At 49.9% G+C, this 13,897-nt stretch overlaps 1 protein-coding gene across 1 annotated transcript in view; it reads right to left on the bottom strand.

The window, feature by feature from the left end:
• UNC13A (unc-13 homolog A) overlaps nucleotides 1-13,897 on the bottom strand; it is a 95,072-nt gene that overhangs the window by 62,920 nt on the left and 18,255 nt on the right. The window contains 5 exon segments of the mRNA XM_033200008.1: nucleotides 4,646-4,681; nucleotides 8,411-8,440; nucleotides 8,443-8,464; nucleotides 11,146-11,219; nucleotides 12,810-12,933. Coding sequence (XP_033055899.1) covers nucleotides 4,646-4,681; nucleotides 8,411-8,440; nucleotides 8,443-8,464; nucleotides 11,146-11,219; nucleotides 12,810-12,933 — 286 coding nt within the window.

Below are 13,897 nucleotides of genomic sequence, written 5' to 3'. Positions count from 1 at the left end.
AACATGTCTGGGTGGTGGCATAATTGGGGATTGTACATTTTCTTCTTTATTCTTTTCTGTACCTTCTGAAAAAAAAAGATTTCAATAATGCAATCTTTTTAATTTTTTAATTAAAAAGAATGATAAAAGTAAAGCAAAGGCTTGGCACAGTGGCTCACACCTGTAATCCCAGCACTTTGGGAGGCCAAGGCGGGCAGATTACTTGAGGCCAGGAGTTCGAGACCAGCCTGGGCAACATACCAAAACCCTGTCTCTACTAAAAATACAAAAATTAGCCGGACGTGGTGGCAGGCGCCTGCAGTCCCAGCTATTGGGGAGGCTGAGGCAGGAGAATCTTTTGAACCCAGGAGGCGGAGGCTGCCATGAGCCAAGATCACACCTCTGCACTCCAGGCTGGGTGACACAAAAGCTTGTCTCCAAAAAACAAAATAAAATAAAAGTAAAGTAAAATTTAGTCCATGGGCCAGGTGCAGTGGCTCATGCCTGTAATCTCAGCACTTTGGGAGGCCAAGACAGGAGGATCACTTGAGCCCAGGAGTTCAAGATCAGCCTGGACAACAGCAAGACCCCATCTTTTTTTTTTTTTTTTTTGAGACAGAGTCTTACTCTCTCTCCCAGGCTGGAGTGCAGTGGCACAAGCTCCGCTCACTGCAAGCTCTCCTGCCTCAGCCTCCCGAATAGCTGGGACTACAGGCGCCTGCCACCACGTCCGGCTAATTTTTGTATTTTTAGTAGAGACGGGGTTTCACTGTGTTAGCCAGGATGGAGCAAGGCCCCATCTCTTTAAAAAATTTAAAAATTAGCTGGGTGTGGTGGTGGGCGCGTGTAGTCCCAGCTATTTGGGAGGCTACGGCAGGAGCATTGCTTGAGCCCAGGAGATCGAGGTAGCATTGAGCTATGATTACGCCACTGCACTGCAGTCTGGGCGACAGAATGAGACCCTGTATCAAAAAAAAAAAAAAAAAAAAGTAGTCCATGAAGAAAACATGAGAAGTATGGGGTAGGGGAAGAGGATGTAAAAAAATGAAGAAATCCCCAGACCCCAAAGTCTCAGAGCAATGAGTGAAACCTTCAGACTTTTGCTGTATTCATCCACTCTTTTAGACAGAGTCTCTCTCACTTGGGCTGGAGTGCAGTGGCGCTATCATAGCTCACTGAAGCCTCGACCTCCTGGGCTCGAGAGATCCTCCCACCTCAGACTACAGAGTACCTGGGACCACAGGTATACACCACCACGCCCAGCTAATTTTATTTACTTATTATTTTGTAGAGATGGGATCTCACTATATTGCCCAGGCTGATCTTGAACTCCTGGGCTCAAGCAATCTCCCCGCCTCAGCCTCCCAAAGGGCTGAGATGACAGGCATGAGCCACCTTGGCCGGCCAGCATTCTTTCTACCCAATTGTCCTTGACCGGGCTGAGATGTTTCCAGCCAAATTGCATGAGGCTGTGCACATGTTCACCCAGCTTTTTTTTTTTTTCTGACAAATTATCTGCTTATGAAGGGTAAATTACTTTGAATTGAATTCTTTTTGCTTTTGCCCAGGCTCTGCTTTCTACTAAGTAGCTCTTGACTAAATTGCCTGCTTCTGGATATTTTCAACCACTTTTATTTTGACCGAATGGTCTGTTTTTAGCTCAATTGTCTTTCCTTTTTGACCCAATTATCTATCAGCTTTAGCTGCACTGGTGTTTTGTTCTGTTTGTTTGGTTTTTGGGTTTTTTTTTTTTTTTTTTGAGATGGAGTCTCGCTCTGTCGCCCAGGCTGGAGTGCAGTGGCATGATCTCGGCTCACTGCGAGCTCCGCCTCCTGGGTTTACGCCATTCTCCTGCCTCAGCCTCCCGAGTAGCTAGGACTACAGGTGCCCACCACCATGCCTGGCTAATTTTTTTGTATTTTTAGTAGAGACGGGTTTCACCGTGTTAGCCAGGATGGTCTCAATCTCCTGACCTAGTAGTGATCTACCCGCCTCGGCCTCCCAAAGTGCTGGGATTACAGGCGTGAGCCACCACACGTGGCCGGTTTTTTTTTTAAGAAGGAGTCTCGCTCTGTCATCCAGGCTGGAGTGCAATGGTGCGATCTTAGCTCACTGCAGCCTCCACTTCCCAGGTTCAAATGATTCTCCTGCCTCAGCCTCCCGAGTAGCTGGGATTACAGGCACATACCACCATGCCTGGCTAATTTTTGTATTTTTAATAGTGACGAGGTTTCATCATGTTGGCCAGGCTGGTGTCAAACTCCTGACCTCAAGTGATCTGCCTACCTCGGCCTCCCAAAGTGCTGGGATTACGGCGTGAGCTGCGGCGCCTGGCCTGTCTTTGCTTTTGACCGTACCATTCGTTTGTGGCAAGTTAGTTGTTATCAAGCTTGCCCTGTCTGCCAAGCATTCATTTTGGCGAAATTGATTTATATATCTATTTATTTATTTATTTTAATATATTTATTTTTTAGAAATGGGGTCTCACACTGTTACCTAGGCTGAAGTGCAGTGGTACAGTGATGGCTTATTGCACCCTTGACCTCCTGGGCTCAAGCAATCCTCGCGTCTCAGCCTCCTGAATAGCTGGGACTACAGGGGCGCACCACCACACCTGGCCTTTTCTTTTTGTAGAGGTGGTGTCTTGCTGTGTTGCCCGGGCTGATTTCAAACTTTGGGGCTCAAGCAATCCTCCTGCCTCAGCCTCCCAAAGTGTTGGAATTGCAGGTGTAAGCCACTGTGGCTGGCCTAAATGGATTTTTTTTTTTTTTTTTTTTTTTTGAGATGGAGTCTCGCTCTGTCGCCCAGGCTGTAGTGCAGTGGTGCGATCTCAGCTCAGGTCACGATCTGACCTCGTGATCTGCCCGCCTCGGCCTCCCAAAGTGCTGGGATGACAGGCGTGAGCCACCGTACCCGGCCCTAAATTGATTTTTAACCAACTTGTTTTTGATAAATGGTGGTGGACCAAAGTGTTTGTCAACAGTTTCACTGGTCCTGGAGATAGGTTTGTCCACCTGGATATAAGGAAGGAGTGAAGGACTTTCCAGTTGGTGGAGAAGAGAGAAGGAGGCAGATTTATCCTCAGAATAGAGGACTGGCCAGGCATGGTAACTCACACCTGTAATCCCAGCACTTTGGGAGGCCGAGACAGGAGGATTACTTGAGGTCAGGAGTTCAAGACCAGCCTGGCCAACATGGTGAAACCCCGTCTCTATTAAAAATACAAAAAATTAGCCAGACGTGGTGGCTCAGGCCTGTAATTCCAGCTACTTGGGAGGCTGAGGTACGAGAATCACTTGAACCCAGGAGGCAGAGGTTGCAGTGAGCCTAGATCGCACCACTGCACTCCATCCCTCGCAACAGAGCAAGACTCCGTTTCAAAAAAATAAAAAAGATTCTCACAGGAGCGTGAACCCTATTGTGAACTGTGCATGCACAGGATCTAGGTTGCTCCTTATGAGAATCTAATGCCTGATGATCTGTCACTGTCCCCCATCACCACCAGATGGGACTGTCTAGTTGCAGGAAAACAAGCTCAGGGCTCCCACTGCTTCTACATGATAATGAGTTGGATCATTATTTCATTACATACTATAATGTAATAATAATAAAAATAAAGTGCACAACCAATGCAATGAGCTTGAATCATCCAGAAACCATCCCCCAACCCTAGTCCATAAAAAAATTGCCTTCCATGAAACTGGTCTCTGGTGTCAAAAAGGTTGGGAACCGCTGTTAGGTAGAAAAATGGACATTTAATTAGGGCCAGGTGCGGTGGCTCACGCCTGTAAGTAATACCAGCACTTTGGGAAGCTAAGGCCCGTGGATCACGAGGTCAGAAGATCGAGACCAGCCTGGCTAACATGGTGAAACCCCGTCTTTACTAAAAATACAAAAAAGTTAGCCAGGCATGGTGGCAGGCGCCTGCAGTCCCAGCTACTTGGGAGGCTGAGGCAGGAGAATGGCGTGAACCCGGGAGGCGGAGCTTGCAGTGAGCCGAGATCGTGCCACTGCCCTCCAGCCTGGGTGACAGAGTGAGACTCTGTCTCACAAAAAGAAAAAAAAGAAAAAAGAAAAAGAAAAATGGACATTAAATTTAGGGAGGGGGTGGCTTGCCTTCTTCCCTGGGAGAGCAAATGAAGATAGAAGGCAAGGTGTGAGTGTGGGCGGAGCCTCGGGGGTTGGTGAGGTCCCCACGTGCATCTCCCTGAGGTTCCTGGCCCGCCCCTCTGTTGGAGACCCCAGCCACCCACTACCCTCTGAGTAACACTGGACCCATTTCCAAGCGGAGAAGGAAGATAGGAAAACCAAAAGGCAGGGGATATAGGAGAGGAGGTGAGGTTATATAGGGGGAGTGGGGGGAGGGGGTCACAGTGCCCAGCTGGACACAGTCAGGTTGTTGGTCTAAATGTCCACTCCTCCAGGCTGAACCCCCCCGACCCCAACGATGGTGCCCACTCCCCAGCAGACGGCAGGCCTCCCAAGACAGGCACTAATGAACAGGGTACAGGAAAGCTTGAAAGGGGTCTCGCCAAGCCCTCTGGCCCCCATATGCTGGTCACAGGCTCCCTGCTTCCCTGTGTGGTGGTGGGGAGGGGCCTTGGGATCATCAAGGTGCCCACCTTCCCATGGGCCTCCCAGAACATCAATCAGGCTGAGTACTTACTGTGCTGCTCACCCCAGCCAAAATAATTCCAGTTGCCTACAAAGAGAAAGGGCAGAAATAATAAAAGGGAGCAGACAAAGAGGTGGGTGGAGGAAGCCGGCTCCCCTGCGGTCCTCCTCACTCTCTGCATCTGCTCCCCCCACCCCAAGAGCCCCTCTTGTCCTGAGTACCTTTCCTAAGTATTACTTTCATTGCTGACACTTGCTGTGTCTCTGCTCTCCACCTTGGGAGGAAGGTGGGATATCCCTGTTTGTTTAGTTTTTTCTTTTCTTTAATTTTTTTTTTTTTTTTTGAAACAGGGTCTCACTCTGTCGTCCAGCCTGGAGTGGAGTGGTGCAATCATGGCTCACTGCAGCCTCCAATTCCCAAGCTCAAGTGATCCTCCCACCTCAGCCTCCGAGTAGCTGGGATTACAGGCACCCGCCACCATGTTCAGCTAATGTTTTGGTTCTCAGTGGTTTTCTTTTTGTTTTTTGTGTAGAGATGGAGTCTTGCTATGTTGGTCAGGGTGGTCTCAAACACCTGGTCTCATGTGAGGCCGAGTAGCTGCGATTTGCAGGCATGAGCCACCGTGCCTGGCTCAGTTTTCAATGAGAGGAAAGGCTCAGTCAGGAAGTAACAAAGTGGGTATCTGGGCCCAGGGATTTCTGACTATGAAGTCTGGGGTTAGCAGTCTCCCAGTCTCCACCCTTTTCCTCTCCCAGCTCTTGGATAAGGAAAGACACACTAAATTGGAAACCCTAAGGTTTGAAACACCCCTGTGGGTGGTCTGCTCATGCTCATTTTACAGGTGAAACTATGAGGCTCAGAGAGATACAGTGAGCAGCCAAAAGTCACACAGCCTCTGAGCATCAGGGCCAGGGCGAGAACCCCTTTGCCTATCATGTGCAGTACCTGGCACTTCAGAAAAATGTCCTGGACCAGAATCCTGGCTCCTCTGACCATTGACTGCTTTCTTTGGGAAATGGGGGTGACAAAACACGCCCAGGGAGGACTTGTGGGTAAATACTGAGTGGTGGTCTCCACTTCCCAAATTGAACTTGCCCCTGGCTCTAGTCCATCCACCCAGGGACTCTCTGCCATTGCCTTCCCACCTCCACTCTGCCTGGCCCCACCCCCACTGCAACCTCTCAATGACCCCATTCACCCAGAGGGGGTTTGTAATTCCTTCCGGGCACTGATGACTCCTCCCTGGCCAGGGAAGCCAAGGAACTTTCTCAATATCACACCCCAAGTTAGTGTAGAAACAGGGTACCCCAGCTGGAGTCCCCCAAGCCCTCCTCAACCCCAGCTCCATTACCACCCTCCTGGACACATGGAGGGGGAGACACAGATACAGGGAAAGCTGTGAGAGGGGAAAAAAGGAAGATGGAAAAGCAAATGGAAAGGGGCTAGGCAAGTGGCTCACACCTGTAATCCCAGCACTCTGGGAAGCTGAGGTGGGTGGATCACATGAGGTAAAAAATTTGATACCAGCCTGGCCAACATGGCGAAACCCCATCTCTACTAAAAATACAAAAATTAGCTGGGCGTGACAGCATGTGCCTGTAATCCCCACTACTCAAGAGGCTGAATCACAAGAATCGCCCAAACCCAGGAGGCAGAGGCTGCAGTGAGCCAAGATAGTACCATTGCAGTCCAGTCTGGGTGACAGAGGGAGACTCTATCTCCAAAAAAAAGAAAGAAGAAGAAGAGAGAAGGAGAAGGAGAAGGAGAAGGAGAAGGGGGAGGGGAAGGGGAAGGGGGGGGGAAGGGGAAGGGGAAGGGGAGGAGGGGAAGGAGAAGGAGAAGGAGAAGAAGAAGAAGGAGGAGGAGGAAGAGGAGGAGGAGGAGGAGAGGAAGAGGAAGAGGAAGAGGAAGAAGGAGAAGGAGATGGAGAGGGAGAGGGAGAAGAAGAAGAAGAAGAAGAAGAAGAAGAAGAAGAAGAAGGAGGAGGAGGAGGAGGAGAGGAAGAGGAAGAGGAAGAGGAAGAAGGAGAAGGAGATGGAGAGGGAAGGAAGAAGAAGAAGAAGGAAAAGAAAAGAAAAAAAAAAAAAGAAGAAGGAAGAAGAAGAAGAAGAAGAAGGAGGGGAGGAGGAGGAGGAGGAGGAGGAAGAGAGGAGAGGAAGAGGAAGAGAAAGAAGGAGAAGGAGACGGAGAGGGAGAGGGAAAAAGAAGGGAGAAGAAGAAAAAAAAGAAGAGAAGAAGAGGAGGGGAGGAGGGAGGGGAGAGGAGGAAGAGGGAGAGGGGAGAGGGGAAGGAGAGAGGAAGAGGAAGAGGAGAAGAAGAAGAAGAGAGGGAGGAAGAAGAAGAAGAAGAAGAGGAGAAAAGAAAAGAAAGTAAATGGAAAGGAGAAGGAGCTGGCTGAAGAGTGAAGTGGGGTTTTGGTGTCAGCAGGGGGGAGCTCTGTCCTGAGGCTATATGACTTGCTACTTCTCCTCCACCACAAAGCAAGGGGAAGTCATTTTAAGGACGGAGACAGCTCCTCCATCCGTGAGAAGACCTTGTCTAGATGCATCTGAGTGTCAACAGGGCCCAGGAAGATAAAAAAATCTTGACAACTGCAGCCTTGATGGAAATAGGAAAAGGAATGTGATCATCATCATCAACAGACAAGGTGCAGTAGAAAGGGAAGCAAAGTTGGAGTCCCTCAGACCTGGTTTCAAATCCTGGCTCTGCCACTTGCCGAGTGTGTGGCCTTAGGTAAATCACATATCCTCTTGGGCCTCAGTTTCTCCATCTAAGAAAATGGGTTAGTGAAACAGCCTTCATCTGTTGTACGTGTGCCCGTTGTACATGTGCTGGCAGGATCTTCTGTCTGTGTTTGTCTGCGCCATCTGACTGCGGGCTGCTCGGGGTTTGTGCTGGCCCCGTGAATAGTTTGTGGAATGAGTTATACACCCTCATCCAGGATCTGATGAATGGAAAGTGAAGCATCTACGAAGTGTTTTTCATGTCTCTAGATGTCCTGGATCCTTCCAACAGCCCTTAGAGGGAGGGGGCTGTCAGATGCACTATTTCAAAGAGAGGGCCCCGAAATATAGAAGAGGGACACTGGCCTGCCCATGACCACATAGCAAGGTGGGAATCAAGCCCAAGTCTCAGAACTCTCCCATCCTTCCTTCCTTCCTTCCTTCCTTCCTTCCTTCCTTCCTGTCTTTCATCAAGCCCAAGTCTCAGAACTCTTCCCTTCCTTCCTTCCTTCCTTCTTTCCTTCCCTCCCTCCCTCCCTCTTTCCCTCCCTCTTTCTTTCTTTCTTTCTTTCTTTCTTTCTTTCTTTCTTTCTTTTCTTTCTTTCTTTCCTTCTTTCTTTCTTTCTCTCTCTTTCTCTCTTTCTTTCTCTTTCTCTTTCCTTCCTTATTTTTATGAGTCAGAGTCTCACTGTGTCACCCAGACTGGAGTACAGTGGCATCACCTTGGCCCACTGCAGACTCTGCCTTCTGGGTTCAAGCAATTCTCCTGCCTCAGCCTCCTGAGTAACTGGGATTACAGGCACCCACCACCATGCCTGTTTGATTTTTTTGTATTTTTAGTAGAGATGGGGTTGTGCCCTGTTGGCCAGCCTGGTCTTGAACTCCTAACCTCGGCCTCCCAAAGTGCTGGGATTACAGGGGTGAGCCACCATGCCCAGCCTCAGAACGCTAATTTCTAATACCCTGTAAGTGGACACTGCACTCTCAGGACTTGTATCTCCAGACTGGAGGAGCCTTTAGACCGGACAGTCATGGGATAGGGGAGGGATGACTGTTTCAGCTGATGCCCAAGGAAGAATCAAGAGGTACTTACAGCACTGGTTGCTGGGGACAGGCAGAGGCTGTCTTGCTCTTCTTGGAACGAATACTGAAGGGGTGGGGGAAGGAGAAAGGGCTTATCTCAGAGGGGCCAAAGGCCAGGGGACCAGGATAGTCCTCTGTTCCATCCCATCCGACTTCCGACTTCCCTCTGCCTCCCAAATTCTCTCCCCCTCTATGAGAAGGATACAGGGAGTAAGAGAGAGAAGGAGAGGAAAGACACACACACACACACCACAACACACACACACCAGAGAGAGAGAGAGAGAGAGAGAAAGACGGAGACAGAGACAGAGAAAAAGTGAGAAACGGAGACAGAAAAAGACTAGGGGCCAGGTGCAGTGACTCACACCTGTAATCCCAGCACTTTGAGAGGCCGAGGCAGGCAGATCACTTGAGGTCAGGAGTCTGAGACCAGCCTGGCCAACATGGTGAAACCCTGTCTCTATTAAAAACACAAAAAATTGGCCGGGCGCGGTGACTCAAGCCTGTAATCCCAGCACTTTGGGAGGCCAAGATGGGCGGATCACGAGGTCAGGAGATCGAGACCATCCTGGCTAACACGGTGAAACCCCGTCTCTACTAAAAATACAAAAAATTAGCCGGGCGAGGTGGCGGGCGCCTGTAGTCCCAGCTACTCGGGAGGCTGAGGCAGGAGAATGGCCTAAACCCGGGAGGCGGAGCTTGCAGTGAGCTGAGATCCGGCCACAGCACTCCAGCCTGGGCGACAGAGCGAGACTCCGTCTAAAAAAAAAAAAAAAAAAACACAAAAAATTAGCTGGGCGTGGTGTCACACGCCTGTAATCCCAGCTGCTTGGGAGGCTGAGGTACGAGATTCACTTAAACCCGGGAGGCAGAGGTTGCAGTGAGCTGAGATATGCCATTGCACTCCTGCCTGGACGACAGAGGGAGGCTCTGTCTCAAAAAAACTAAACAAACAAACAACTAGGTATATACCAAATGAAAAGAAATTGTCCTACCAAAAAGACACATGCACACGTATGTTCATGGCAGTGCTATTCACAACAGCAAAGACATGGAATCAACTTAAGTGCCCATCAATGGTGGATTGGATTTTTTTTTTTTTTTTTTTGAGACGGAGTCTCGCTCTGTCACCCTGGCTGGAGTGCAGTGGCGTAATCTCCGCTCACCACAACCTCCTCCCGAGTAGCTGGGATTACAGGCACATGCCGCCACGCCCGGCTAATTTTTCTATTTTTAGTAGAGACGGTTTCACCATGTTGGCCAGGCTGGTCTTGAACTCCCGACCTCAGGCGATCCTTCCCCCTCTGCCTCCCAAAGTTCTGGGATTACAGGCGTGAGCCACCGTGCCCAGCTTGGATTTTCTTTTTTTTTTTTTTTTTTTTTTTTTTTAGTGTGGTACCTATACTCCATGGAGAACTACACAACCATAAAAATGAATTAAATCATGTCCTTTGCACGAACATGGATGTGGCTGGAGGCCAGTATAAAGCGAATCCATCCAAAAACAGAAAACCAAATCCCACATGTTCTTGCTTATAAGTGCAACCTAAACATTGGGTGCTCGTGGACATAAAGATGGAAACAGTAGGCTGGGCACCATGGATCCCATCTGTAATCCCATCACTTTGGGAGGCCGAGGCGGGCAGATCATGAGGTCAAGAGATGGAGACCATCCCGGCTAAGCAGTGAAACCCCATCTCTGCTAAAAATACAAAAATTAGCCGGGTGTGGTGGCGCACATCTGTAGTCCCAGCTACTCGGGAGGCCGAGGCAGAAGAATCACTTGAACCCAGGAGGTGGAGGTTGCAGTGAGCCGAGATCGCACCACTGCACTCCAGCCTGGTGACAGAGGGAGACTTCGTCTCAAAAAAAAAAAAAAAAAAAAAAAAGAGATGGAAACTGTAGACATTGGGAACTCCAGAACAGAGGAAGGAGGAGTAGGACAAGGGTGAATAAACTACCTGTTGGTACTGTGTTTACTATTTGAGTAATGCCATGAATTTCCAAACCTTAGCCATAATGCAATATATTCGTGTAACAAACCTGCACATGTACCCCTGAATGGAAAATAAATTTATTTTATTTTATTATTATTATCTATATTATTATTTCGAGACAGAGCCTTGCTCTGTCGCCCAGGCTGGAGTGCAGTGGCGTGATCTTGGCTCACTGCAACGTCCGCCTCCCAGATTCAAGTGATTCTCCCACCTCAGCCTCTCAAGGACCTGGAAAAACAGGCGCCCGCCACCACGCCTGGCTAATTTTTTGTGTTTTTAGTAGAGACGGGGTTTCACCATGTTGGCCAGGCTGGTCTCGAACTCCTGACCTCAAATGATCTGCCCGCCACAGCCTCCCAAATTGCTGGGATTACAGGTGTGAGCCACTGAGCCTGGCTAATTTTTTTTTTTTTTTTTTTTTTTTTGTATTTTTAGTAGAGATAGAGTTTCAATGTGTTGGCCAGGCTGGTCCTGAACTCCTGACTTCAGGTGATTTGCCCACCTTGGCCCCCAGAGTGCTGGAATTCCAGGCGTGAGCCACTGCGCCTGGCCTCTGCATGTTTCTTGACCCCATCATTGTCTTGAGACTGGACCACATGGATCATGGACGCAGTCAGGTTAACAAAGTTAGAAACAGAGATGCGGGGAAAGACAAACTCAGAGAGAAACAGCATCAGTAAGTGAAAATCGTGGGGAGACAGAGACAGAAACAAGGAAGAAAACAGCCCCCTCCCACCGCAACACTTACTTCATCCTGGTCCCGCATAGCATTGAGCTGCTCCAGCTTCTTGGCCCAGTAGCGAGCCTCCTCTTCAGGAATGTCTGCAAGCAGAGCCGTGTCCGTGAGCCTGAAAGCTCCTCCCTGCCCCTCAGTCTCCATCCTCCAGGCCTACTGAGCTCCAGCCAGGCCCTGGTTTCTGGGGTCTTTGGCAGAGCCGCAGAAGTAAGGGTGGGCTGGTCTGAGATCTCAAGAGGGTGGATGGAGATGAAGGGGAGGTACCGTGGTGTCTCTGATACCCCTCTTCCTAGAGCTGGATGGAGAATAGTTGGAGGACGAGAGGAGATGGTTCCTAGCCTTTATGAGGGTGGGGAAGCCATTGTTTTTATTTAATTTTTTTTAATTTTTAAATTTTTTTTTTGAGACAGTGTCTCACTCTGTTGCCCAGGCTGGAGTGCAGTGGAGCAATCTTGGCTTACTGCAACCTTCGCCTCCTGGGTTCAAGCAATTCTCCTGCCTCCGCCTCCCAAGTAGCTAGGATTACAGGTATGCACCACCACGCCTGGCTAATTTTTTGTATTTTGAGTAGAGACAGGGTTTCTCCATGTTGGCCAGGCTGGTCTGAAACTCCTGATATCAGGTGATCCATCCACCTCAGTCTCCCAAAGTGCTAGGATTACAGGGATGAGCCACCATGCCCAGCCCATTGTTTTTATTTTTTAGAGACAGGGTCTCACTCTGTCACCCAGGCTGGAGTGCAGTGGCACAATCACAGCTCACTGCAGCCTCAAACTCCTGGGCTCAAGCTATCCTCCCGCCTCTGCCTCCTAAATAGTTGGGACTACGGGCGCCTGGTGAATTTCTTTTTCTTTTCTTTTCTTTTTTTTTTCTTTTTGAGATGGAGTCTCGCTTTGTCATTCAGGCTGGAGTGCAGTGGTGCTATCTCAGCTCACTGCAAGCTCCGCCTCCTGAGTTCACACCATTCTCCTGCCTCAGCCTCCCGAGTAGCTTGGACTACAGGTGCCCGCCACCAGCCTGGCTAATTGTTTTGTATTTTTAATACAGACGGGGTTTCACTGTGTTAGCCGGGGTGGTTTTGATCTCCTGACCTCATGATCCACCCACCTCAGCCTCCCAAAGTGCTGGGATTACAGGTGTGAGCCACCTGTGCCCAGCAGCCACCTCACCTGGTGAATCTTTAACTTTTTCATAGAGATGGGATCTCACTAGATCACCCAGGCTGGCCTCAAACTCCTGGCCTCAAATGATCCTCCCACCTCAGCCTCCCAAAGTGCTGGGATTATAAGCATAAGACACTGTGCCTGGCCAGCCATGGGTTCTTAGAAGAATGAGGTGGAGAGACTCGAGGTGCTTCAGGAAAGGAAGAGGGGACTATCTGTTCTCAGCCTCTGTCTACATGTCTCTCTCTGTCTCTCTTTGTCTCTCTCTCTCTGTCTGTCTCTCCTCCTATCCCCAGCTCACTGTTGCAGCCTCAGGCATCACCAAGGAACAGCCAGGATAGCTCAGCCCTGAGCGCCGTGGGCTTGTGAAACATTTGCAGCTCATTGGGAAGGTACGGGGCCTGGGTCATGGCCTGCAAGCAGCAGGTTCAGCCTGTTGACTCTCCTGGAATAGCTGAGTGAGTCCAGAAGTGGGGCCGGGGCTGGGTGAAGGGCCGGTGCCTGGGTACTCACCTAAGGGCAGCTCAAAGCGCGTGTCCAGGAGGATGCGGTGGAAAGTGGGGTCCTTGGTGCCGCAGATCTCGCTGTCTGCCATGATGACCTGGGAGTCCAGTGTCAGCCACTCTCCAGGGCCCTCCTGGAGGTCGGTGGAGGAGGTGTGTGGGTCAGGCATCTGCTACGCTGGTCCCCGGGGCCCCTACTCTCACGAGACATCCCCCTCACCCCTACCCCAAAAGAAAAGTCGTGTCTCCTCTCCCTCTTCCTTTCCTTCCTTCCCTTCTTCCTTTCTCTTTCTCTCATTCCTTCCTTTTTCTTTCTTTCTTTTTCTTTCTTCTTTCTTTCTTTCTCTTTCTTTCTTTCCTTCTTTTTTCTTTCCCTCCCTCCCTCCCTTCCTTCCTTCTCTCCTTCCCTCCTTCTCTCCTTCCTTCCCTGCTTCCTTCCTTTCTCTCGTTCCTTCCTTTTTCTTTCTTTCTCTTTCTTTCCTTCTTTCTTTCTTTCTTCCCTCCCTCTCTCTCCCTCCCTCCCTCCCTCCCTCCCTCCCTTCCTTCCTTCCTTCTCTTCTTCTCTCTTTCGTTCCTTTTAGAGGAATGTCTAAAAGGGATGTCACTATGTTGCCCAGGCTCATCTCGAACTCCTGGCCTCAACTGAACCTCTTGCCTCAGCTTCCAGTAGCTGGGACTACAGGCACATGCCATTGTGCCTGGCTGTGTCCCATGTTACACATGAGGAAACTGAGACTCAGAGAGGGGAAGGTCTCAGTCCAGGGCCACATGGTGAGTCGGGAACCCGAAGCAAAGGACCCAGAGGGGGAGCCCCTTGGGGTTATGTAGGGGCAGTCCCAGCCTGCCATGGTCATTCCCCACCCCTGATAAGGGATTATGAGACTCTGACTTCAGATAAAAACCCTGGAGCCTCCCAGCATCCAGGGAGAAAGTCCCCCAGGAGAGCGAGCCCATTTCCCCTGGCTCAGGAATGTGAGCCTTTGAGCAACTGGGGTCCACCCTGAACCTCAGTTTGTTCATTATTCAAATGGGAATGACCTTCGGTGGAATCCACTTTCTGCCGCCCCAGGTGACCAGGACCCCTCACACTTGAAGGGC

The sequence above is a fragment of the Trachypithecus francoisi genome, unplaced genomic scaffold, assembly GCF_009764315.1.
Source record: "Trachypithecus francoisi isolate TF-2019V2 unplaced genomic scaffold, Tfra_2.0 Lachesis_group5, whole genome shotgun sequence".
Classification (NCBI taxonomy): domain Eukaryota; kingdom Metazoa; phylum Chordata; class Mammalia; order Primates; family Cercopithecidae; genus Trachypithecus; species Trachypithecus francoisi.
Note: the sequence above shows the minus strand (reverse complement) of the source record. Positions and strands in the feature narration are given on the sequence as shown.